General features: G+C 38.6%; 2 protein-coding genes across 2 annotated transcripts; both read left to right on the top strand.

Moving 5' to 3' along the window:
• Positions 1–1,726: 1,726 nt before the first annotated feature.
• LOC145779907 (uncharacterized) lies at positions 1,727–18,890 on the top strand. Its single transcript, XM_082591580.1, has 18 exons — positions 1,727–1,916; positions 2,167–2,324; positions 5,497–5,548; positions 5,907–6,080; positions 6,621–6,800; positions 7,151–7,324; positions 7,757–8,076; positions 8,919–9,222; positions 9,610–9,784; positions 10,931–11,103; positions 11,624–11,780; positions 12,284–12,395; positions 13,873–14,029; positions 14,653–15,041; positions 15,584–15,767; positions 16,292–16,442; positions 17,327–17,410; positions 17,835–18,890. The coding sequence occupies exons 1-18, from the start codon at positions 1,742–1,744 to the stop codon at positions 17,998–18,000; spliced, it is 3,285 nt and encodes a 1,094-aa protein (XP_082447706.1). The 5' UTR covers positions 1,727–1,741; the 3' UTR covers positions 18,001–18,890.
• Positions 18,891–23,102: 4,212 nt separating this feature from the next.
• LOC145779451 (ubiquitin-like modifier-activating enzyme ATG7) lies at positions 23,103–27,275 on the top strand. Its single transcript, XM_082591043.1, has one exon. It carries the CDS (start codon positions 23,103–23,105, stop codon positions 25,161–25,163), a length of 2,061 nt encoding a protein of 686 aa, XP_082447169.1. The 3' UTR covers positions 25,164–27,275.
• Positions 27,276–27,413: the final 138 nt, after the last annotated feature.

The following is a 27,413-nucleotide window of genomic DNA, read 5'->3' as shown; positions in this document are numbered from 1 at the left end:
TGTGCATTCATTCAACAATTTCAGCTTCCAAGGCAAACGTGCCTCAAGCCCCAGAAAAGCTGCCAGTTGAGCTGGATACAAAAGTGATAAGTGAACGCTGAAAGGAGTCTGAAAGTTTATTGGTTATTTTTTGGAGTGCAAAAAGCAGAAAGAGCAACACAGAAGTGCCAGTGCAAAAATGTAGCGCAGGTTAAGTGAGTTGCCTAGTCTATACTGGTAGTGCAATTTTTACATTGATTGCGTTTTTATGTTGATAAGTTTAGAACTTAGGCTAATGTTAGGGTTTGCTTCATTGTCTTACGTACTGTAGTAGGCTACTTCATTTAGATATTTCGCGGTAATCCAATTCAAAGCTGATCCAATACCAGGTACATGAAATAGGAAAAAAAGTTTACGGTGGAAAGTAGGCTATTGCCATGCGTACTGATGGTTAAACTTTAACCCACTCAAAGATTCTCTGGTTTATGTAACTGTAATGCAGTCTATCACTAGGCTACTGACTGTGGAAAAGTTTTAGTTCAGTGGTGGGTAGTTCAACCTTCATTCATAAATCAATAAATAAAAAAACAATGTTGCCAGATGTTCGTTAAATATTCTATCAAGAGGTAGTTTAAATAGACCACATTTTGTATGTTAAAATTAGCTAGATTTGCAAACTTGCATTAAATAGGCAGAAAGTACTTACCACTGGGATACAGTGCTTTTGAGTCTGGAGACGTGAGTATACGTTCGATATCTTGTCAGGCCATACCAAAGTCGTACCAAATGGTAGTAGCCTAGCCCTATATGCAGTTTTTGTTTTGCAAGTTAACGTTACTAGTAATCGTCCACGTAGTAATCTACTTTAACCATAACCCAGAGGTAAACAACTACAAGACTGTCAAACTGGCGCAACCCACTACCAGTTATTTTTTTCTCAACCCTAAATAAATGGGGATGCTTACTAAATTTCGTTGCAACTCCGCAGAGCTGGCAACTTTGCGTCTAAGTTGTTTCTTCGATAAACTCGTCTAGAGAGAGCCTTGTTCTCATGACCATAGAATTACCAAGAAATGAATTTTAATTTTCCGTTTTTGAAATCCACATTTTCTTCGTTACAGCTTATGCTTCTCTTTTTTCCTCGTCAATTCTATGGTTCATGTTCTAAAATGTAGAGTTTACCTGTTTTGTAGCAACTTTAACATAACAAAATTCTGCCACAGCCACTGAAACCTAGAACTAATTTAGAACAAGCTATTTCCCCTGACGTGCAAAAGCGCGAAAAGCAGATGCTACAAAGCAAATTACAGCAAGTGATGGTTTTGCCGTCAGTTGGTTGGTTTAGTGGTCAGGGCTAGAGAGTATAGTCATTTCGATGACTGGGATTAGATTCCCACACTTACCATTGCTATTTTTTCTTCTATAATTGCCAAAAAAAGTAAAAATTATCTCTCTGGCTGAATGCTAGAAGGGTCACAATTGGACAGTAGCCTCTTATAACGTGTTCTGTTGACGGTGTTATTTGGTTCTGGCAGAATTTCTTCATGTTAAAGAGGCTTATTACGTGTTTTTTAGTTGTTAAGAAAAACAGAGTTTCCAGGTTCATATGATTTTTAACATTTTATTTAGTTCTTTCTCAACATAAAAATGGATGTGTTGCAATTGCAATTACATTTGCTGCAATGTTTCGTGTTGTATCATGGTTGTAGTAATCCGGTTTGGCATCATATTATTGTCAGGTCTGTTTCAAATTAATTGATAAATGCATCAGAGATCAGGATATAGCTCGTTTTACGTTTTGTTTCTGTTCATTTTGTTTTCACCTCAATTCAAGCCAGGATGCACAGAAGGCACAGTGGAAGTATCCATGTTTTCAAATATCAATAAGGCATCTTCGATAGAAAAACATTTAAAAGAAGATTCAGAACAAGAAAGAGGTAAATGTTTCAACGTTTTTCATAGCGAGGTCCCCACTTGTAAATTACAATGTAAGTTTGTTTGAGATGAACTTTATTCGCAAACCTAAAGGGTTTGTTTGTTCACAATGGTGAACCGTTCTTTACAATTATAAGATACTGTTCGCGAAATATTTGATCTAGAAATTACATCTCAAATTTATCACATTTGCTGGGATACAGATAAATCACATTTCCAATCTTATAATCTGTTTTGATGTTTGATGTTTAGTAAAAGCTCCCACATCGCGCGAACGTCGAATGATGGCGGCTCATCGCGCCCTCAACCGTATCCATAGCGACAGTCATCCCGAGCTGGAGCGACTATGCTTCTCCGGAACTTGTGGATTCATTAAAGTGTTTCAGATCTTGAGGAGCATTTCAGAAGCGGTGAGACGCTTTTCTAACCAATAACGTTCGAACAGGTGCACGCACATTGCATGCTCGTTGTAGGCGTATTAGTCTAGTTTTTGGATTCGAGAGTTCATCTTTTTCTTTGTGTATCATGCCTGTTCCAGGAGTAAGCGTTCATGCACATTTCTTTCCTTTTATCCCGGTTGTGGTTGCCGTTTCCAGACTTACGCCCGGTGGTTGAAGATTTGGATTAAGTGGACGGGAAGGCAAGGAAGCTAATATTCGTGTCCATCTTCAGGCATGCCTTTAAGTGTCCCGCCAAAGACGTAATTGACTGTATTAAAAACAGTTGTAGTTGTAACAGGAATGTGAGCCTTGCAGTTATTGAGAAAAGTGAAACGTTGTTTTTGCTGTTTTCCACGTCTTCCATTTTCTTTCTTCTCTTTAATGGTCTAAACTGGACATGTAAAAATAAGGAACATATTATTAAGATACAATTTTGCATTTGTCGTTGAGTGATGCAGCAGTAGTGGCCTTAACGGATGCGTTGACGACGCTATTGGCAACAATAAAGTGATATGATATATGAAAACTGTATCAAATAAATTGGATTCTGAATAGGTCCACTACCAACGCGAAGAGAGCCAACACGTCAACTTTTTCGACAACATTATAAACTGCTTTTATTTCGCAATCGAATCATTTTCAGAGTAGTTTTATTGTGTTGGCCTAATCAGTGAAAGTGAACGTTCACGAAGACTTAGGCCTAGAACAAGTATGGGATACGAAGAAGAAAAAGTCTTCATAGGAAATCATTTCAACACTGCAGTCGAGATGTTTTTGTTTTAACATTGAAAAGTATCGTTATCTGTGCGGTATTGCATGGCACACATGAGATTTTGTCACCCTTGCTTTGAAAGGTGAAGTTTAAAAATGCCAGCGGAGCATTTGTTTAAACAAACCAAAGAACACCCGCCAAGTGGTCACGCTTGAGTGATCGCATTGTTAACTATCACCGACCTTGTGACGTCATCTAGTCTTGTTGTAACAAGGAAGAGGTCAGGTTTTACTCATTTGTCAATCTTTCGTTAGTGTTACGTCCGCATAAGGTCAAGGGTCAATGGTTGACTGTTTTTCCATGAGCAACGAAAGCATAGGTTTACATCATTAGAAAATGGATATTGCTTTGTTAAGTTTGTTTGCAATTTGTTGAAGATCTCGATTACTTGGGCTTTAGGTCTATTGCATGAACCTTTGTGAGGTTAAGTCCTGGATTAGCGAGGACGAGCATCCTTGTGTTTGAAATGGAACTGTTGTTTCAATGCTGGTGGTTCATTCGGACAAGTCGAATTGAATGTTATAGAAAATCTATCAGACTTGATGTGCATGAAGAAGTGTTTATTTTTCTTGAAAGTTATTTTTTCGAAAACTTGATGCTGTTTTACCGTTTTTGTCCTGTTTTTATTTTATCGTAAAGAATATCTTTCACTTCGCCTTCTGAACCTATTCCAAAAAGAATCGTCGATTAATTGCTGTTGTGTTGAACTACTGTGCCGTCGTCTGTGAAAGGTGCAAACTTTGAAACCAGAAAGCGTGATTTGAGATAGAATTAACTTTTGCAATGCTGCCCTTGCCGTAATTGCTGTTCAGTGTTCAGGTTATAAACATACAGTAGGAGAAAATAATCTGCGACACTGCATTACAAATTTGCCTTTTTTTTATTAATTCAAAGAAAGTTACTCCTTGAAACGTTTTGCAGTGAACTTTTATCTTGGACTCGTGACGTTTTGTCTTGTCGACAAAAAATAGGACAAACAAAACGAAGTATATGTTATGGTTCAACAAAGCAAACTCTCTGCCAAAGCTTTAAAAAATAAGACATAAAACATAAGTAGTCGAAATGAGTATGTAGGCTTATGTGTCAATTTAGATTTATTTGTAAATGTCAATATTATTATGCCTTACGACCCTTTTGAATTGTAAGCTCACTGCTTAAAATGTGAAATCAAAAATTGAACTGAACAATGTTGTCCTAAAAGTTTCTTTAGAAAATAAAATAAAAAAGATTTTTACAATAAGTTTTATGTAATTATTGTTGTTCGCTTAACCGCCATTGTCATCGGTTGTTGGCTACTCGTAAATCAGTTTTCAGTTGTTCAGCATTGTATGTTGCCTTTGATGTCAGCTGGTTCTGGTATGCTTAGTTAAGCCTTTGCTTATGCGCTAAGACAACGGAGACAAAAGGCAGACAGAATGTTCTCTTGGTAATCTCAAGACGGCACTGGAATCATGCATATCTACATGGTAGCAGACTTGCAGCAAGAGAGCTAATATCGCTGCTATATGTGTCTCTTCATTAATAACACGTGAAATGTTAGAAAAGGTTTGGTTGGTTGGTTTTGAATCTTTATCCTCGGACTGACAAAGCCTTGATTGGTTATTCCTGGTAGTTTTGCATACTTGTAGAGGCTTTTGACGCAGAGCCGATTACCGAGATTGGCAAAGTGAAGTTTTCCGATTGTTGAAGTCTTGTTGCCGGGGAATTATTCCATTCACTAGCTGCCGCTGAATGGAGAGCAGTCTTGAAAATGCGTTGCTCAAGCGCACACCCCGAGAGCCGAACTTGCGCGGCGTGTTCTTGAGCCGGGCGCGTAACCACTGAGCTAACGGGGCGGACTTTGAAGTGCAGCAGCAATTTCCGCGTCAACAGCACTGTTGTAATTGTAGTATTTTTAGGTGGTGTTGTTCTTGTCCACAACAGCTAAGGATGTGCCGGAGACAACAATTTTAACCGGAAGCAGGATATTTCGTCCATGGCATGGCGTTATATATATTTGTTGAGCAGAATGGAGGCGCCTCCCGCGCCTCTTGCAAAGAACTGCAACATTTCTTTTCAAAAGAAAATACTGAACAACTTGTTTTGAAACTTCTTTTATTTTTTATTACTCTTTAGCGCTTTTGAGTGGTTGAATAATTGCGCACTTGCAACCAGCAGTGCGGTATGTTGCGGCCCACCTTGCTTGTTCCCGAATATTCTACATTGTAGAGTGTTGTGCACTGGACCGGTCGATTTGGAGAGTGCTTTGGAATACTGAGTTAGGAATTATAATTGAAAGAGTTAGTGTCTCAAATCGTTTGCGATCCGATTCCAAAGGTTGATTCCAAAATCTTACTCACGGTTCGTGTTAAACTCTTGAATATTTTTTAGACCACTTACTGGGCCATCCTGCACTGTGTGAAGTATCGTCTCACATGTTCAGGTAAGTTTGTACAAGTATGTTTGTTGGTCATGCTCCAGTGAGGTATCGAACTACGGACACTTGATATTTAAGACTGTCATCAGTTATCGAAAATCCACTTTAAACCGACACGAAGATGATCCAAACGAACGAAAATATTTCCCATTTGTTAAAACTCTGAAAATAATTTGCTTAGTCGGACTGGGTTGGAATTCTATTTGTTTATTGCAAAGGGATGATGTCACAGTGGTCGGAATTATCGGAGGCTTTTCTCAGCCAGCAAATCAGTTCTTTTTGAGATTGATTTAACAATTATTTCATAATTGTCAAATGCTTTTATAATCATGAAGTGAACTGTCTTGGTTTGTTGACGTCATAGAGGAATCAACGTGGCTCACGTGGGAGAGTTGGAGCGGTTGTTCCGCGGTTTGTGGCGTTGGGGAGCGCACGCGATGGAGGCAATGTAATCTAGCCGACTATTGGGGAGTGAGATGCAAGGGAAGGTACACTGAAGCGCAGCCATGCACCAATATCAACAAGTTGGAATGTCTAAGTAAGACAGATGTGAAATTAACTAATTATTTATTAAAAATTACTGCTATTGGTACAAGCCAGGTTCTTACTCTAGATTTGAGGCTTTCTTGATTCACCTAGCTCTCAATGGCGTAATGATAGCTAACAATGACGTAATGATAGCTCACAATGACGCAATGATAACCACTATCCGGCCTGAAAGACCTTGTTTCTGATGGCAGTGACGCTTATACTTTAGTTTCATCACTGCAATGGAATCGCGTACCAGGCGACATGTTTCATAAGAAAATGTCCTTACCACAAGTGGCCCTATCCGTGAGATAAACAGTTAATTACTAGCTCTTTAAAGCCTCCGCAAGTACGCGAAATTGCCAGGATTAAGCTGTCAAAAGTTTTTTCAGTCGGAGGATATCATCCTAATAATCTATCAATGCTATCTTTGCCACGAATGTATTCTGTTTTCTCAAAGCTGAATGATTCCATTAGGTGATGTGACTTTTCACCGGATGAAAGTTGAATTAAAATTGAAATAATATTTGCAGGACCGTACTTTTTACAGCTCATCCTGCTCAACCTGACTCTTGGGGTCCATGGGAGAGATGGGGCGAGTGTTCTCTGACGTGTGGAAAAGCGGCCCGTACAAGAAGATCACGACATTGTTTGCCAACAGGAGAGTCTTTGTACTGCGTCGGTGAAGACACGGAGGAAAGAGGATGCATCACGATCCCTGTGTGTCCAGGTAGTTTTGTCGTTTTATGTCTAAAGAGGAAAATCATCTTCATCATTTGGTTTGATTTTTTTGTATTTTTCAACTTCTCCAGTTGAGTCCGCCTGTTCCAACTGACCGCTTCTGTTGATGCAGCAGGAACGTTAGATATTTGTGATTTCTTAAACTTTTTAATTTTTAAAAATAAGATTGTAAGATTAGCTCATGATCGTGAACAATGACGCCTTGTATCCAATCTTCAATACGCGGAAAGGACATAAAGATGATGACTTATTCTTATGTTTATCATCCATTGTTTTGCTCCAAGATCCATTGTTCTTCATTTCCAGTCTTTTTAATGGAGCGTTCATGTGTTATTCTAGTGGCTGGGGGATGGTCTCAATGGGGGAGGTGGACTGAGTGCATTGTCATGACCTGCTCCAAAGGCATCAGTTACCGCAAGAGGTCGTGCAAAAGTCCGATGCCCCTGGGAATGGGGAAGAGATGTACCGGGTCATCCATCGCGGTCAGGCCTTGTGACGCACCACAATGCAGATGTATGTCAGAGGCTTTTACAGAAGTAAAACCTTTACAATAGTACGCGTCGGTGCTTGAGTAAGCAGGTCAACAACATCTGCTATTTGGCGCCTTGTTGGTGTTTCCATCACTTAGGCCGGAGTTCGATTCTAGGTCGAGTCAATCCAGAGACTGTGAAAATGACATAGATAGTGTTTTTTCCTCCGAATGATGTAAACTTTGACTAATACTATAACATAGTCGCACCATTTATATGATGTGAGATAAATGAAACGATGATAGACAATGATAATATGCTGCTGAGGAACAACTTTCTCATAATCAAACCGTCCTGTCCTTTAATATAAGATACTGATTAACAGCTTACACTAAAGCCAAAAAATAATTTTACAACCGAACGTTCGATTTGTTGCTGATAATTGTAATTTTTTGTCTTAATCTCTTTATTACAGTCACAGATGTGAAGTATGTTTCCGCGTTCAAAGGCCACAGCACCATCATCTATCCACCCCAGCCCACATCTCCTTATCTCTCCGTCCTCTTGCACTTTCGTCCTGTGTCGTCAGAAGGTCTATTGTTGCGTTACACTGGGATCCCGCACGACATGGAACCCATCCAGTCCTCCTCTAAGATCACCAAGCAGGAGGAGCCATACAACGAGACTTATGGTGATGGAGAGTACATCTCCATCTACTTGGAGGAGGATCACATTTGGGTTTCACTTATCTTGAACGGATCAGATCCGATCCAAATCGAAGCTGGAGAAATAAAAGTAATTCTTCATCATTCTGTTCATGTTTTTGATGCTGTTATTCTATTATCGTAAATTTTTACGATTGTCCAAACTTATTCGCCTTATCACGCGTGGGAAAAATGTGAAAGTAGCAGTTTCAAACGTTATAAACCATGGCCACCTGGAGATGCGGCCTGATTTGTCATATTTTGCAGATTTTGATTACAGCTACTGTTAGTGTTTGAGTGACATTTTCTGAGATTTTTTTACTTTTTGCTGTCCTAATGATATAAAAGCTTTTTGTTGCCTTGGGGAAGCAGTAGTAAATGAGAAAAAGTAAGTTGAAAAACGCAAAATCAGACTGTTATTGAAAAATTAACAGTCTGACTAAAATCTTCGAAATCAAATTTTCTTTGTTTTTCAACATGTGAGGATGTTAAAACCTACTGTGTCATCTGGGAAAAATGAGTAAAGAAAGCGTAAATATATAATTCTTAGAAAAAGTTATTTAAGCATTCGCCAAAAGTTAGCAAAATCTGGAAAATTCTGCAAAATGTGACAAATCAGGCCGTACCTTTAGGTAGTCATGGTTAAACCTATAGAATTATTAAGACTTGATTGGTGGTACAAGCTTGAAAATTGCGAGCAGAACGTCAGCTCCTGAAGAGAGTCAGATGAAAACGTGCAGCTTCGACTTACCAGCCATATTCTGCTCAGAATTATTACGATTTTTGATTCCTCAGACCTCTTCTGTTGTAGACTTGTTAGTCTTAATATCAAATGATCAGTGAAGATTTTTGAACATTTGTCATGGTTCGTATAGGCATCTAACTCAAGACCCTCTGCATTGCTACCAAACAATAATTTTTATTGCGTCACAGGTGGGGCACTGGAACGTCATTCGCTTATTAATCGTCAGTGACGTCATCAAAGTGAGAGTGAATGAAGGCGACAACGTCATTGCCACGCTGCAAGACTCCCCCGTGAGGCCCCCGTTTGTCAAAGTGACCCATAAATTAAATGACCCCAAATATTGGGGAAATTTATGGTCTTCAGAAGAAGGGTTTTTACCCACTCACCCTGACACACCCCGGGATTCCATTTTGCGCACAACGCGAGCGATACTGGCTTCCATGAAGGGAAAGATTTCATTGGGAAGATACAATGAAGATGAGGGATTTAGAGGCAAGCCAGATGTTTACTCTTCACCACCAATCTCCAACTATATCTTCATAAACTTCCTAATCCAATTTATATTCGATAGAAACTCTGAAGGTTTTCAAATTCTAGTTTTATTTTACATAAATCTACTCTTATCATTTTGGACTAATTTAAAGATTAACTTTTGTTTTACAAAAACAAAAAATAAATTCTCATTTTTATTTAAAATAAGTTTGAAGTGTTCAACGGTGGTTTAGGGTAGCTTTTAAAATAATAAATACCTTCATATTGTGTCGGTTTTCATGGAACTTTTGTTTCAAAAGTTCCAGAAACAACTGCGCATGACATTTTATAAGTTGGTTGCAGCAAGTAGCAGATGCTTGTTTGCTTATTTTCTTCATTTACTTGCAGGGTACATATCACTTCTTTGGGTCAATTTCAAGCAGTTTCCGTTGAAAAGAAAAGATGCATCTCTTGCGGTGACGTCATTTGATCAAGTGTCTCACGTTGATGTTGAAATACTTCAGCCTCAAAATATTTTTGACTACGAAGAAGCGAATTTGCCGTATTTTGATGGAAATCATAGGTGATGACTTCTTGTATAACAACAGAAATGAGGGGGTACAAACGTTAATATTTCTCTGAAGCTCTATTAAACTTAGATTCACAGACAACACTTTAACAACAATCAGAAACTTCACTCTGTCAATCTCGGTGACCGATCTACATCAGTGATTCAAAGTCTCTATACAAGTATGTGAAACTGCCAGGAATAAGCTCTTCAAGAAGCTTTTCCAGTCCGAGGGTAAAGGTGCAATCAAGACAAAATTTCAGGAAGGGAAACCAACAGTTTATTTGTAGTATTATCTTTCTTGGGACAAACTCGTTATATTCACGGTAGAGCAATTTATCCTTTGAGCGCGTTACAAAAATATTTATGAGGCTAGGCAATAGGCATGGCCACCTAAAGATACGGCCTGATTTGTCACATTTTGCAGAAATTTTCAAATTTTGCCAACTTTGGGCGAATGTTTATATAAATTTTTCTAAAAATTATATTTTTACGCTTTCTTTATTCTTTTCCCCAGATGACACAATAGGTTTTAACATCCTCACATGTTGAAAAACAAAGAAAATTTGATTTTGAAGATTTTAGTCAGACTGTTAATTTTTCAATAGCAGTCTGATTCAGGGTTTTTCAACTTACTTTTCCTTATTTGCTATTGCTTCCCCAAGGCAACAAAAAGCTTTTATATTCTTAAGAAATAGCAAAAAGTAAAAACATCTCAGAAAATGTCTGTCAAACACTAGCAGTAGCTGTAATCAAAATCTGCAAAATGTGACAAATCAGGCCGCATCTCCAGGTGGCCATGGGCTAGGCTACTGCTGTCGTGCGTTGATGGATCTATGGCTGCCTGGCTTCCTTTCCGTTGATAGTTGATTATGTAGCCTATCTCATTTTACATTGCAAGCTCAGGGGTGTGCGCTTGAGCAACGCGTTTCAAGGACAGCGCTTCATTCAGTGATATCCAGTGGATGAAGTAATTCACAGACTACAACATTGCAGCAATCGGCAACTTCACTCTGTCAATCTCTGTGACTGGGTCTGCGTCAGTGGTTCAAAGCCTCTACAAGTATGCAAAACTGCCAGGAATAAGCTCTGTAAGAAGCTTTCTTAGTCCAAGGATAGAAGATTTCCACAGTTAAGTAATTTTGTGTTGACTCGAAATAGGTTGTACCTCCCCTTTGTGTTGATGTACTGGGTCAAACAGCCAGCCCCCCATTTCCAATACACCTACGACCCAGTGCGCTTTAAAGCAACTACCTTGAAGCCAGAAGATCTCGCATCGATCGATGTTATCTTCAAACCGGTAGGAGGTGACGCGATACTTCTATTCAACCGAGGTAAGTTGGAAACAGTCCTATCGAATTGTTTTTTCTATGCGCCGTAAACTTCGTTTGATCCGGGGAAGGGTGCAGAAATCTCCAACACCACCGTAAGGCCGCCAGAGAGCAGTTTGTGTTTCGTCAAAATCTACGCCACACCGCAAAACAACTATAGGATTATAGCTGTGAGGACAAACAGCAATGAAATTGTTACCTCACGAAGAGAAAGTAAACCGCTTGTGTTCAACATACCTACATATTTATTTGAATAAAGTCTGAAGTTGATCTAACAATTAGAAGTCGATGTTTACTACATAGCAAAGCACCGACTGGCGTGAAAAGAAACAATTTATTTCTAATAATCAAAGAACGTGCTGTGTAGATCAGTCGTCAACATATTGTTGCTTGTTCAACAGATCAACGAAGGAGATTTTGCTTTTCATTTTTGCCATATAAAGTTTTCAAGGGATCAATCTGTCCAATTACTTTCCTTATTTCTTAGTCCTGATGTTTCATTGATGTCTTCACACTTATTCAGGTAAACACGACCTGGCTACTCAATGGAAGGTGGTTATAGAGGCTGGGATACGTGTGAAGTTTGTCCAAGCGAGGAAAGGTGGGAAGATAAGTGTGCTCATCAGCAACGACACCTTGCGGCTTGGAGGTTGGAACAAACTTCGAATGTTCTTTTTTACGTACGTCATTCTTTGTTACGTCATTGATCTATTGTCTGTCGTCATAGAACGTGGTAGCCGCATCTACAACTGAACCTGAGATTAGTGGCGGGAAAATATTGGCCTGCCTAGGATCGTCTTTCTGTCAAAACGTTGATTCAAATATATTTCTGGCCAAAAGACAAACGTTAGATATTTAGCTTCGTATTTTTTCCAGTCACTGCTCTAGTTGTAAACTATTATAATGTAAGAAAAGGAATGGATGCACCTGCGAACATCTGTTAGATTGGCCCATTATACACTAATTATTATAATGTTGTTTGCAATTGTTTAACCTACCAGTATCAGAAATGGGTGCAGATGACTTGCGGCTAATTCCTGGTTAGTCTTCCACTATTACTGTTCTTTTTCATTACGTTGTGATGAAGTTGGGACAGAAGACACAAAAATAATTCTTTATCGTTGGCTGTGATTGTTGACAAAGACCACCGTGCTGTCTTCAACCAAGCATTGTGACGTCACAGAAACGGCGAGGTTCGTCTGATACTGAACGGGGCATCTAGAGCGAATAAGATGCCGATTGATTCCAAGCTGGATCTTCCTGGAGAGCTGCTCATTGTGGGAGGACACAGGAAGGTGAGAGTGGAGGTCTTCCAATAATCCTATGTAGACCATGCTGGACTAATACAACCTTGCAACCAGGGCTGTAGAGCCGGCGAATATTATACGACTCCAACTCCTCGATTTATCGCTGACCGGCTCCAACTCCGCCTTCCAGATTGCCAAATTTTTAGTGGTTGCCATTTTTTTTAAATTTTTGTTCTTTTTCACTTTTTTAAATTCAATTTCACTTAAGTTTCACTTAAGACACTGAAACGGCGACTTTTACAAAATATGACATAGTAAACACGTTCTATTTTCTGGCAAAGTTTTAGAGAGCAATACGAGAGGTTGACAAGAACAAAAAGTTTGGAAACAAAAAATTTATTGTTCATCGTTTTGTGTCAAGTCGGAGACAGCCTCAAGCCGGAGACGACTCCGACTCAAATTTTTTACTCTTTTAACGAAACCAAAATCCTTTCGGGTCCGACTCCACAGCTCTGCTAGCAACCAGACGACATTTGTTAGGTTGTATTTGTGCATGGTTCAAGAAAATCATTGAAATTGTAAAAACCCTCGTTGCCAAAATTGTATTCATGTCTTCTGTAAAACAAAGTTATCTGACTGATGTTGTAGTAAATCTTTTGTCGCTCGCTTGCCACCAGAGGTTCTCAAGCTTTTTACGTTTACTTTCCCTCATCCGACTTTCATTATCATTAACCAATTTTTATTATACAGGCCATGAATCAATCCTCATGTTGTGGGTGTGGCCCGTAGCCTATGTCACTTTGGAAAGCTAGATTTACCCCCCAGCTATTGAACATTACAATGTCACAATTTAAGTTTGTCTAATACAGTTTATCTTTGCTGCTTTAGCAACTGTCCGCCCCGTTTGCTCAGTGGTTGCGCACCCGAAACAAAGTGAAGCTGGTTCGACTCTGGAGGTGTGCGCTTGAGCAACGCATTTCAGGACTGCTCTCCATTTGGCGGCATCTAGTAGATAGAATAATTCCCCGGCAGCAACATTTCAACACAATCGGAAACTTTACTCTGTCAATCTCGTTGACTGGGGCTGTGTCAGTGGTTTAACGCCTCTACAAGAATGCGAAGCTACTTGTAGTCAAAGAAGCTTTCCCAGTCAGAAAATAAAAATTCAATCAATCAATTAGCTTTATCTTCTTGATGGGATAAAAATATGTTCAAAGTATAAGTTTACCCCTGGTTGGAAACTTCTTGATGCTTTTCTGAAGTCGCACAACAACCGGTTGTCGGTAGCCTCGTGGCACCTAATGGATGGAATAATTTCCCGGCAACAAGACTTCAACAATCGGAAACTCCACTCTGTCAATCTCGGTAACCGGCCCTGTGTCAAGAGCTTCTACAAGTATGCGAAACTACCAGGAATAATCAATCAAGGCTTTGTCAGTCCGAGGACAAAGATTCTCGGACAAAGATTCTCAGAAACGCTCGTTGGTGGCGAGGGAACTAAACCTGTAATGTTTTTGATTGCCAGTTCGATGTCTCTCCTCCCTCTGGCACCATGAGGAAAACGTCAGGATTCACCGGTTACGTCTACAGCGTCAAGCAGAACAAGGTTGAATATATAGTGGAGGGGAGACAACTCATTAACATGAGGGGAATGCCCAGCTCATTGTTCATGAACAAACCACGTGGGTTGATGACATCATATTTGAAGTCATTAACCCAGACAGCAAATCAACCGTTTTTGTATACAACGTATCTAGACGTTGTATCAATGTAAAAAACGATTGATTTGTTGTCTGGATATAAAGTGTAAAATTTATTCGGCAACATTTTTTTAAAGTTTTGCTCGCACGGACATTGGACAATGTATAACGAAAATAATGTTACTCGGTAGATTTCAGACAATTGGGTTGAAGCAAGCCTGACGTGACGTCATTGGAAACATCTGCACTAGAGTGGGAATGAAATTGAACAGATATTAGGACGTGAAAAACTTACGAAAATGTTCAGACAAAAATTAGCAGTGCAAAGTTACATACATTAACATTTGATCAATATACTTCAGCAAGAATTGTCGGTTAAGTTTATTTTTCTTCATAAGCGATCGTTTCCAAAGCCGAGTGCTGTTTTCGTGCTTATACTTTTCATTTACGTTGTGATCCAATATAATGATTTGTGACAATAATGTTTATAATGTTAGAAACGATTTTGTCGTGGAAGCAGTATCTTTGGGCATCAACTCTTATGGCAAACTTCATTCTTCATCTTATCAATTCACAAATTAATCGCTTGGTCATATTCTTTGCAGTTGTGACTAACTTTTGGTACTTCAAGCCTGCCTACCAACATGAGCCGACCGCGAATCTCCCCGCAAACGCAACTTGGTTCAACAGATTCGCTCATAATTTAAAGACGACGTTGCAGAAGGTTTTCAAGCCCAGGAGACTTTCTCAGAAAGGTACCAACGCCACTAACTCAAGCTATGGCGGATCGTTTGCAAATGGATTTAAAACAAGAAGTGGAACCTTGACCGCCAAGAACACGACCCAACCTCCTCCACACCCCTCACTCCCCCCTCATACGGAAGATTCGATGGTGAAGGACAATGAAAATGTTCGAGAAGTCGCGTGCGTGATTCCTGTGTCTGAGGAAGTCACTTTCCCTCCCACCATCAGCTGGTACAAAGATGACTTGCCGGTGAGTCAACAATTACGTTATTGTGATGTTTGTATAGCGCATTAGGACGTTAAAACAAGTGCATACATTTTTTTTTGTTTCTGCATGAAGATTTATCTTTTTACATCGTTGATTGTTGTTGGACCTATTCCAATGCAGCCACATTCATAGTCAGAGGAGGTTAATGAAAGTTGAAAGAAGGTAAACTGACTCCCCTTCATACTTCATGCATCAGGGCTCTCACCCCCCGACTGCCCAACCGATACAAAAATCTTTTTCTGACGCAACTATGTAAGAATAAAAAATAAAAAAAACCATAAGACTTTAAGAAATTCGTCATACTCACAGCACATGACTAAGGAACTGTGTTCCGAAATCCAGTGCGATTCGCTATTACCACAGCGAACTCGCAGCATCAGGCTAAAACAGGTCGCTAAAGTCTACATTGTGACGCTTCAAGAAATTGTTGACACTATCATGACTTTATGCATTTATCATTTATAATAATTTTGATTTTTTTTTTATCTTAGGTTACGTTGATTTACCATTTTTTCAACTTAAAGGTTATAGAAGACCCTCAATTCAAGATAAGTGAGTCAAGGGATCAGGTGTCCTTGCGGTCAAGTTTATTTTTAATGCCTTCCGCTTCTGGCAGTAAAGTGCTGTCTGGTGTCTATTCATGCGTAGTCAAAGACGGAAATCATCATTGGCTGTTTATGAATCACATGGTTGCAGTCATCAACAACAGTAAGTGTCTAACTTTGATAACAACACACACATTGAAAAACCCAATTCAAGGACGTAGTCACGGGGGGCCTTGGGGGAACAATCTGCTCCTTAAAATTTAATCTTGTTTCCCTCCGCCTAAAAAAATGTTTTATTACTATTAAAATGTTTTAATATCATTGTTATTTATATTAAGTGACGTTTTTCCCCCTACTATTGCTTTTGCCCCCCTAACCTTTTTTTTCTAGCTACGTCGCTGTCTTAACTTTAGACCATATATATGTAGAAACCGATTGACTGCGTAAAAACATTAGACTCTACAGTATATGTTTGTGTGCCGCTAGTGGTCAATTTGTTGTTGTTGATCGTTTGTTTATGGTTCTGGATTAGCTACTTATCTCCCAATTTTATCACCTACTTCAAATTCAATTATTTTGATAATATTTTTACTATTATAGTTTTGAATTATTTGCGGTTGCCAAACCAACCTACACATTTGTAATATTTTCTTTTCTTTATTTAATACATTGATCTTCTTCATTCAGAAATAGTGAACCCTGACTCCATCATTCACAACGTCATCACCTTTGTCCGAAAGAACGCTGGAGTTTCAGAGACAGTCGCCATATTTATTGTTACTGGAGCGGTGGCGGGAGTTCTATTTCTTCTTGTGATGCTGTGCATCTTGTTCAAATGGTGAGGTCAAAAACGACACGTAATGTTACATTGCAAATTACAAATGCAACGCAGCAAGAGACCACACAGTCATCTAGCCAGTTGTTCTTGTTTCGGTGTCTTGTCAAGACCTGGCCGAAGTGCTCTCGAACGGCGTCGAACCAACGTCTCCTGAACGTGGTGTAACAACGTAACTCGCGTACTCAGCCGATTAAAAATATCTATAAATTATTATCAATGGAGTCATTTGATTGATTGGTTTGGTTTTGAATCTTTATCCTCAGACTGACAAAGCCTTGATAAGTTAATCCTGGTAGTTTCGCATACTTGTAGAGGCTTTTGATGCAGGGCCGGTTACCGAGATTGGCAGAGTGAAGTTTTCCGATTGTTGAAGTGTTGTTGCCGGAGAATTATTCCATTCACTAGGTGCCTCTGAATGGAGAGCAGTCCTGAAATGCGTTGCTCAAGCTCACACCCCGAGAGCCGAACCAGCGCCGCGTGATCTTGAGCCAGGCGCGTAACCACTGAGCTAACGGGGTAGATTGATTGTGGTTAAAAACTCCTTTACTCACGCAATTTATAGTGGAGCCTTGGGAGGTCGAACAGGCCCCAATCTCATGGTGAGGCTACAACCTACAGAGTGATCTACATTGAATTCAAGGTAGAATTGCATCCCTGGATCACGTAAGGCCAACAACAAAAGCTTATTTGTTTATCAGACACAAAAAGGGAATATTTTAACTTCTTCTTCATCGTGTGTCACACGGCCGTAGCCCAGAGCATCATGCAGGCTCTTGCTCTATCTTTGAACTCGACTAAATCCGCTTTTAGGACAAAGCATTCGAAGAAATGTTGCATCATTTGCTCCTGTATTTATAATATTTTAACCAAGTGTCGTATTCCAGTTGCAGACGAGGGTTCGATCAAACGAGCAAACGAAAAGTTGAGAGAAGAAAATCTAAAAGCAAGCAAAGAAGAAAGAGAAGAAAGTATGTTTTCCACTGCATGGTCTGAATTATTTAATTTTGCTATTTAATTGAACAATCAATTAAATACTACACTATATTTAACATATAAGAAAGCAACAAGCGAACGTTTTCGGCTAGTCATACAGCCCTTTTCAATCCTATTAAGAACAATATTTTAAAAGAAATAGTAAAGAATCATACTGATACTGTATGTTTTTTTAGTAATTGTTTTAAAATATTTTTCTTATAGGCTTGAAAAGGGCTGTCTGACCAGCCGAAAACGTTCGCTTGTTTTTATTTTTATTTTATATAATGTTAAATATAATGTTGTCTCTGCCTAAAACCTTTCAGTGACGCTAAACATTTATCGCAAAGGGCATTGCTCTTTTCTTTTGAAAGGTGTAGTTGATTAATGATTATGAGACTGCTGCTTTTGTTTGCTCAGATCTGTAGCTGAGAAGCTTCAACCCAGCACTGGGTGGTGCAATCGTTACCATGGATATGATTACGTGTCGTCGTCGGATTCGCTGCTGATGTCGGACAGCGACAGTGACGTTTATGTCGACGCTGTGGATCTTTATGACGATTCTCTATTTAAACCGTTGTTGTGACAACGATGTTTTTTGCCATCATAGCCTACATCTTGTTTAGTGATTGTCTCTAATCCTCTTACATCATTTTCGCTTCATGTGTCATTGTTGTCAACCTGTTCATACAAAGCGTTCGTCATCATTTTGTAAATTGTTAATCTTATCAGAAGCCAAAAAGCAGGCGATAACGTGCTTAAAAATAAAACAAAATTGGTGTGGTAGCAGCACTTGCAGAATGATTTTGCAATACCGTAATAATAATGTTATGGTTTTATTTATTGTCGCTCTACAACAGGTAAGATCTTTAGCGACAGTGCCCATTTTCTATTTTATATCAGGTTTACGATGTTATCACATTATTACCCGGCTTGTTCTCACTGCGTTGTGCAAAAAAGAACACAATCGGTACCGTTTTTATAGTCTTTGGTTTGACCCGACCTGGAATCGATCGCACATCTACCAGCACCGGAGCCAAGGGCAAATCCACTCGGCCACTGAGCTGATAAATGATTTGATGATAAGTGATACAGAAAGCACAACATGTTCTTAACCAGAAAGATGGTCAGAATTTCCCTCTGTGTACAAAAAATTACTTCAACTTTACCTTTTCCATTCTCAGTGCGTCTTCTCCATCATTGTTATTGCTAATCCCCCTGTTTTTTGTCTTGTCTGATGTCCTTTCAACGTTTCTTGACGGTGGCCCAATAGTTAGATAATTTACGCTGTTGGAAAGTAGCCTACTGGTTTTAGGCATTCACTGCATTCAGTTTAACCTCTAGGTGTCTTGTTGCGTGTTTTAATTCTGATTCTTGCTGCTTTACTTTATTCATTTTATCAGTACCGGTATGTTTTTGTGTTGTGCCATCGTTGCTGAACAGGTTGTGTTAACCTGTTTGATAAATAAACGATTGATTGATTGATTGATTGTTTTAGCCACCTTGAAAAAGTCAGTCGTGCTGACTGACGAAACGTCGGAAATACAAAAGCTAGTTATCATCTTTAACATCAGGAGGTAACCTAGTAAATATTCACCAGAAGAACGCAAATTATTTTTATTATTCATGGTTGAATTTTACTATCACACCCGTCAGCCTCTTAATTAGGCCTATGTTCCGATGGTGGCTATTCCCGTTCCATTCTACTGCTAAACAAGACTGTAGACCTCGTTCTCAAGTCATCCCTACCACTAGGCTACTGTGCTCGGGATGTCGCTGTCTCCATTAGCCTACGCCCTACAGCTACGTATGAGTGGGTTTTTACTCACTACGTCCGCTGAAATTAGAATCCGAGAAAGTATCGCCCCCTTAATGTCCGATATTTCGTTGTCCATTAGAACACCATCTGTGATGCTGATGTAGAATGTGACTTTGCAGGCCCAGTCAAGGTGGAATGTTTGTGCGAAAAATTGCTTGGAAGATTATATAAAGTGTGGGAACGTAGTAGCCTAGTTGTTTAAATTTTTGATAGATTAGAGTTTAGAGGCCACTGCTTGCTGTCGTTTCATTTGGGTTCTAACAAAAAAAATGATTTGAATTGTTTTCCAGTCTACAGCGACATTTCGGGCGCAATAATGGGGCAGAAATGATCCGAGAACGAGTCTGTGCTTCTTTATTGCATATATTATGATTTTATTGTCACCACATAACGTAAAAGATTGCAATCGTCTTTCCACAACAGAACATAATTCAAATCATAAGTTCAACCCAGGAAACTGAACGTTAACTGACGGAACCAGAAGTAATAGGCTATCACTACTGTATCAAAATCATATTAGCCTATAGTCTAGTGAGCTGTACCACAATTAAGCCATACTGGGTGTGCAACATCAGACTGTGCTCTGATAGCGGCAAAAATCACTTGTACTGATTACATCAAAGTCATATACACCAAAAATAATACCTCTGTCTGTTGAATTGAAGGCCAGAACGCGATACCTACACAGTCGTTGAGGCATCCACCATCTGTAGGCTATAGCCTAACGTTGAAGAGACGAAAAACTACGTAGGCCTATATGTGATTGAAACTGCTGGTTGCAAGGATCCGTTTAGGTTATTGGCATGCGATTTCTTGAGAGGCACGCAAATTCCTAATCACGCTTCAGAATCCTGAAGCACAACTGCAAAATTACTTGAATTACTGGGTAGCGTTAGCCTACATATATGCAAAAGAACGACAATTTCACGACGGTAACTATAACGTTGCAAAGAGCTAAGGTGAAACGCAGGGCGCTTCATTCTTGATCTTATCTTGGGTCCGTTTAATAGCCTACGCAGGCCTACTTCGAGACAAGCTTTTCGATTGTATATTTGCTGCCAAACTGGATTTCTACATGCATTCATTTCAAAAAAGAGAGTTATAATGTAGGCTATGATCGCAAATTCATGTTTCAAATACCACAAGGCACAGGAGTTCATGACCTAAATTAGAAATAATGTTTTGAAGGTTAGGTTAATTAACACTACACAACATAAGGTAGTGTTAATTAACTTTTTAAAAGTTAGGCTATCTGGTGAATTTATCGAATTCGCTGCAGGAAACTTTGTTTGGCCATGTCTGGCAACGCTGTGTAGGGGTTCAAGTTTTTATGTATAGACCATGGCGACGTGCAGCTTAAAATTTGACTGAAGGCCGATCTGTTAGTAGCCAAAATTGCAAGTATAAATTGATAGTTTGAGTAGTAGTTGATAAATAGAGTCTTTGTCTATATTTTGTGAGAGTTTGAGTTACTTTTGTGCTGTTTTTACCATTAAAATAACGGAATAGATTTTGGCACTTGTTCTGAAAATCCAAAAAGCGTCTGGCAACACCAGTATTTCGGAAAATATTGTTTTTTTGTCAACATAATTTTAGGATATGTTTCTCGGCAGCCGATTTGTAGCAAGAATTGACAGCGATAGACACCGTGTTTCGCCCATGAGGCTGAGCTCGTCAGTATCGCACCACTAATTCTGCCACAATGATATTCGACCACCACTTAGGAGTTTTGCATTGCAGTGATTTGGGATTCAGTGATCACACTTTGGCAATTTAAATTGTTTAAATTATCATTTAAAAGGAATATAAAGTGAATTTAGCTTAAACTTCAAAATTGAAAATACATCGGCCTTCAGTCAGCCCTCCAGTTCGTACGTTGTCAAGGCCGGTGTATACAGATCGCCATGGTATAGACGTTTTTATTAGCAGTTAATTTAGAACACCCGAGAACAGCAAAAACCGCTTCTGACGTGACTATGTTTCAATGACAGAGAAGCAGCTTGTGAGTCTCAAAGAATTTCTTTTCCTGAAGTGAGTTCGAATTGCCCAATTAAAAAATTACAGATCCTAGAGTTTCTTAGAAAAAGATGAAGTAAGATATGTTTGAGTGACGGTATATTGATAAACAACTTCCAGAATAAATGAAAGGGCAAATAATTATGTAATTTAAAATTTCAAGATTCCAACAACATATATATATATTTACACTTTTAAAACAAGAATAGCTTTGTGAACTCATTCTAACATTTCATCATAGAGTGCATTGAGGCCATGTTAGATAATGTTTACATTACTGGTACAATAACTTAAAGGCTGTGGCTATATTTACATGTAGTGTAATAATAGCCTCATTAGTGTTCCCAGATAAAAAATTCTTCCCTAATTTGACAAAGCTTTAAAGCTGTTGAAAACAAAACCTTGTATTTTGGAAAATTTTTGTAGTCCTGTGCAAAGATCAAAACCTTAATCTTATTCCTAATTCTAACCCTTACCTTAACCCTTCCTAAGTTTAATCCTAACTCTTGCAACACCTGATTGTAACCATGGCATTAGGTGTGAAAAAATAGCCACTTCCTAACTTAAAACTAGTACGTATTTTTATGTAAATGTAAAATGTTGATGTAGGTATTGTTTTATTGAGTTACTTTTATCAATGACTGTTAGTGTTAATATGGAGGAAGCTACAGCTACCGCAAAATGACTTTTGACCTTTCTAAATTTTCAAGAAAAGCAAGCATTTTGTATATATATAATACAATGAAATTTTTTAATAAAAACTATCGACCTTTCTTAATAATTTGTCATATTGCATTATCATAACCTTCTTCACATTTTTCACAATCTTCGCATTGTTAGTCACAATGCTTATTGTTAGTGGTATGATCTGATGTAAAACGCACAGCTACAAACCTGGCGTAAATTTTGGTGAAAAGGTCCGAAGTCATTTTGCGGTAGCTGTATTGTACAGTACCTTGAGCTGCTGTAAAAAAACAGTTTATCTGTAAATGGTCAATTCGGTTCACCAACTTCAAAACGCAAACATGATGAAAAAAACATCGTATGAAAAGTTATAAACAACAATAGTTCACTATAGCTGAATGAGAAAAAGAATTGGTTAGGATCTTTTTGCTAAGTGCACTAGCACTACAGAAATGCAACACTCAGCACTTTGTTTTCACGTTTGAACCATCATCACATCTACAGTAAAACAATACATGGTAAGACAATACTCGGCGTGTTGTCACAATTTTTACAAATCAGCATGTACCGGTATCTCGTGCTGTACCAATGGCATCGAGCTTCTGCTGCTGTACCAATCCCCTTGTTCTTGAAGTGTTGTTGCCTATTTTTTAGTCCATCCACTTAGTTTCGTTGAATGGAGGGTCGTCTTTGGTTTGGGTTGCTGTAACGTACACCACGAGTGTTAAACCAAGGTTACTTCATGTTGCCTCTTCTTCGTTTACAATCTGTTGCTCAACCGGATGAGCTATCGAGGACCGAGGCATACTTTTTTTCAAACACTTTTTGTACCATAATTGTATTTCTTGTGCGAATGTTGTGTAGACATTAGACATTCTAAACATTAGACAAGCTCGTACCTCAACATTATACAGACGAGCTAAAATTGTCAAAGCATGATCCGACTCAACATGTTTGCTGCTACAAAACTGACTTTAAAATTTGTTTCCGACCCGAGCAGGCACCCTTCTGCCCTCGTGTAATCGACACGTATGCTGGTAGTACAGTATTTCCCTTTAGTAATGATAGTAACCCTCTTTTGCAGAATATATTTTTAAAATGTGTAATTAACAGTGTATATATAATTATATATGTATTGCATAAATTTTGTTTGAAGTGTATCAAATAAAATGTCTAACACTCTGCTGCAGTTTGTGCCTTTTTCAAGTGTAATTGAAAGTGGATTCTGGAACAAATTAGCTGAAAACAAACTGAATGTTTACAAACTGGATGATACTCGTAAAGATTTAAATGGATTTTACACAAATTCTGATGTTGATGGACTTCCATGTCGCCACACCGTTGAATATACAGCATTTGACAACTGTGGAAAAGCCCCACCTTTATGTTTTGTTTCTGAAGGAAGTTTGTACAACAAAAACACTGAGGAAGACTTCAAAACTAGTAGTCTAGCAGGCCTTCTTGAAAATGAAGCTGATTTGATTTGGAATTCAATCGTTAGTGGTGATGCAATCACAAATCCAAGTCAACTTGTCCGTTTTGTACTTCTTAGTTTTTCTAATTTGAAGAAATTTGTATTTAACTATTGGTTTTCTTTTCCTGCTTTTGTGCATTCCGTTCCTTTTACTGTGGATAACTCTCAAAGTAATCAAATTTTGAGTCAAGTCAAAGACGAAACATATATACAAAAACTTCAAGTTTGTGTAGATGATTTTGTTTGTAAACATAAACATCTTCCTGGATTTTTTCTAGTGGCCCAGTCTTCTGCAGACACTGGCACGTATCCTGTTGGAATTTATGAATTGAAAGATTTCAAACCCATACGTGGTGAAGGTCAAACCGTTGTTTTTAGTTTTTGTGATCCTTCAACTCTTCCTAATTACCCTGGATGGCCGCTGAGAAATTATTTGACTCTGATTGCATACCATTGGGCAGAGCAGTTGCACAACACTGTAAATATATTGTGCTTCAGAGATCGCACTCGCGGTGGCAAACGAAGCATCGAGCATAGTTTGTACTTAACTGTCAATGTTCCTTCCTTAACTGAGAAGCCAACTAAGTATACAGGTTGGGAGAAAAATAAAAAACAAAAACTAAAACCACGACAAGTTAATCTTGCTGAAAACATGGATCCAGTGAAATTAGCTGAATCTTCTGTCAATCTTAACCTGAAGTTGATGAGATGGAGGCTGATGCCAGCGTTGAATTTAGAAATGATTGCTCAAACTAAGTGTTTGTTACTCGGTTCTGGTACATTAGGATGTAATATTGCAAGAGGACTTTTAGGGTGGGGAGTAAACACAATCACTATGGTAGATAATGGAACAGTTTCATTTTCTAACCCCGTACGACAAAGTCTTTTTACTTTTTCTGATTGTGGCGTAGCTGGTGGAAGGCCTAAAGCTGCAGCAGCTGCAGATCATCTGACTAAAATATTTCCTGGTATCAATGCTACTGGAGTACAATTGTCCATACCAATGCCTGGGCATCCAGTTCACTCCACCAAAGACCTAAAGGAAAAAGTGAAAAGTGATGTTGAAACTCTAGAGAAGTTGATTGACTCTCATGATGTTATATTCCTTCTCATGGACACCCGAGAAAGCAGGTGGCTTCCCACATTGCTCTCGTCAGTGAAGAGGAAACTTGTTATCAATGCAGCGCTTGGGTTTGACTCGTATCTTGTGATGCGGCATGGCATTGCCTCGAATGATGAAGAAACAATGCAACCCTGCACATCCAATGACATTCACTTTGTTTCAAAACTTGGTTGTTACTTTTGCAATGACGTTGTTGCTCCAGGCAATTCGATGACAGACAGAACTCTAGACCAGCAGTGCACTGTGACAAGACCTGGTGTGTCGATGCTTGCATCAGCACTGGCAGTGGAGTTGATGGCTGCAGTTTTGCATCACCCATTAGGTGCCAGAAGCTTGTCGACTTTGGAAGAAGAACAAGAAGGTTCTTGTTTAGGTCCAGTTCCTCACCAAATCCGGGGATTTCTTTCCAACAACAACGTCTTCTACCCAACTACAGATGCATTCAGCAAATGCACTGGTTGCTCTCATCTTGTAATGGAAGCTTACCGTACTAAAGGCTTTGAATTTTTGCTTGATGTATTTAACTCACCCCACAACTACTTGGAAGATTTGACCGGCCTTACCGAACTCCACCAACAAACTGCTGCGGTCGATTGTGGTGTCTTAGAGTTCAGTGACAGTGACAGCATTTAATTTCATATATTTTTAAAACATGATGATCTCCAGTTTTATTGATTAACATTTTTACAAAAGGTACTTTAAAAATCATTTTGTGTGATATGAATTCAAACTATAAAGACATCAATACAATTTGTTTGCTGGAAAGAGCTTATATCAGATAAATTATAATTATCAGTTGTAGCAGGACCTTAAAAATCTTATTTTGCTTAGTATGTGGTTTCAGTGACTGAACATAATTCATTTTCATCCATACCATTTTCGTGTTCAAATCAACTACCAGTATTTCCTATTTGCATATGTGTGTTTGGTTATTTCGATGCTATTTACCTTATTATATTAAAGATTTTGGGTTATATTCTTCTGAAGAAAGCGCATGAAGTTTTACCCGTGTTTCAAAATAGTTTGATTCAGAATTCTCTTCTCTTTGTGAAACTAAACAGTATATATTCTCTAGCAAGGTAACAACGCAATATTTTCTTCAAAAATTATATTTCAGTGCGATGCGAATCAGTTTTTTTAATTTTTGATGAAGGCTAGATAATATTGTAGGCTTCTTTGCATTCAATTCCATTATTTTTTTCCAGTGTGGGAACATGCGAAGAAGCCCACAATATGCAGTTGAAAAACTTGAACTTGAAATCGTTGACATTTTTTTTGTGAAATAACGAGTCAAGTCGAGCTTGTGAAAATCTGAATGTTGTTTATCTTAGTACTGAGCGACGGGTCTGCTACTATTCGGTGAGTCCGATTCGGTGAGTCTGATTCGGTGAGTTCCTAACCTCTAACCCCTAACCCTAAAACGGCAATGATAATTAGGCTACGGTACCCAATAATTTAAAAAAAAAATTGAAAAAATCCCCCGTTAAGGGATCGGACTTACCGAATCGGACTCACCGAATCGGACTCACCGAAACGGGCCATTCCGCTGAGCGACCACTGTTTCTATTGAGTAATATTATTTTGCAAACAAATTTGAAACTTCATTGCACTTTAATCAAGATCTTGTGGTTACCTTGATAATTTATTTTTGAAAGTTTGTTGTCAATTTTAAACTACCAGCTGAGTTGAATACGTTTTGGAAGTTTCACCGCTTATTTGCTGCTGAGATTTTAATGTGATATTTAAAACGTCAAAAACTGAGTAATTTTCACTTGAAAATTGTCGACAACATTGAATAATTTTTTTTACCATAACAATGTTGCCATTATGAAAGCATTCAATAGGATATAACTTGTTGCCGAATAACGACTTATCACCATATTTTTGGGCAATTTCCAGCATGGTTGATGTCACTCCTAGTGTTGTGCATGTTTCCTAATCTGCACTCTGTCTTCAGCTGGAGAATTGTTGTGTTCCACAATCCACATGTTACATGCGTGATATGAAACCATGTCTCTTCGTTGAAGTACAAAGCTGACCAATCTCATTGAACCTAATCGTGTCTGTACCAAGCAAATTTTATTTGATTAAGCGGGGAAAATTTTGCAGAAGTATGGAATTGGGACCAATAAAATAACTTCGTATTGAGCCGATGCTGGTTGATTGTATCTCAACGTTTGGTGTACCTATCAGGGTTGAGAAAAATCCGGGTTTTTTTAAAAAAGCCCAACCCGCATGTTTTTAAAAAAAAAAACGGGTTTTTTTGGGTTTTATTGGGTTATATTTAAAAAAAATGCGAAAAAGTTAGATTCATGCTTATTTCACCTCAAATACTACTTTTTACCAATGAAGTGCCTCTCACTCACAGTACATGCTGGCATAACTCAATAAAATAATGCACTAGGGCTGTTTAACTATGAGGCCTTCTCGCATAAATGAGTTTTAGTGTAGTACAAAGTGGCATTACTTGATTTTTGTGTACAGAAATATCCACTGTGTTTTCAATTTATCCTTGGAAATTTCCTTCACAATCACATCCTGAAGTCCTAATTTGAAGTTTGTTTTAAGTACTTTGGTTCATTTTTTCAATTTTCTGATAAAAATTGGACAAATATGATGCTCTGGGTTTTTTTATGTTTTTTTTTGGTTTTTTTTAAGTGGGTTTTAAAAAAAAAAACACCCGGGTTTTTTTGGGTCGGGTAAAATACCGACAACCCTGGTACCTATGTGTGTAGTCTATGTGTGCTGTCGATATTTAATAAATAATCACGATTTCACAATTGTAGCAGGCTAGTGAAGTAACGACAAGAATACCTGAAGCCTGATTTGGTTCGCTCTGAGAATTCCCACCCCAGGCTGGTTGTGAGCATCCATTGTTTGGGT

The sequence above is a fragment of the Aplidium turbinatum genome, chromosome 11 (genome assembly GCF_918807975.1).
Source record: "Aplidium turbinatum chromosome 11, kaAplTurb1.1, whole genome shotgun sequence".
Lineage (NCBI taxonomy): Eukaryota > Metazoa > Chordata > Ascidiacea > Aplousobranchia > Polyclinidae > Aplidium > Aplidium turbinatum.
Note: the sequence above shows the minus strand (reverse complement) of the source record. Positions and strands in the feature narration are given on the sequence as shown.

Excerpts from the sequence above, each read along its gene's own strand:
- LOC145779907 (XM_082591580.1), top strand. The coding sequence starts at position 1,742 with ATGCATCAGAGATCAGGATATAGCTCGTTTTACGTTTTGTTTCTGTTC. Across the intron at positions 7,325-7,756 it reads TGACGCACCACAATGCAGAT|TCACAGATGTGAAGTATGTT; the intron begins GTATGTCAGAGG and ends TCTTTATTACAG. Across the intron at positions 11,104-11,623 it reads GATACTTCTATTCAACCGAG|GTAAACACGACCTGGCTACT; the intron begins GTAAGTTGGAAA and ends ACACTTATTCAG.
- LOC145779451 (XM_082591043.1), top strand. The coding sequence starts at position 23,103 with ATGTCTAACACTCTGCTGCAGTTTGTGCCTTTTTCAAGTGTAATTGAA.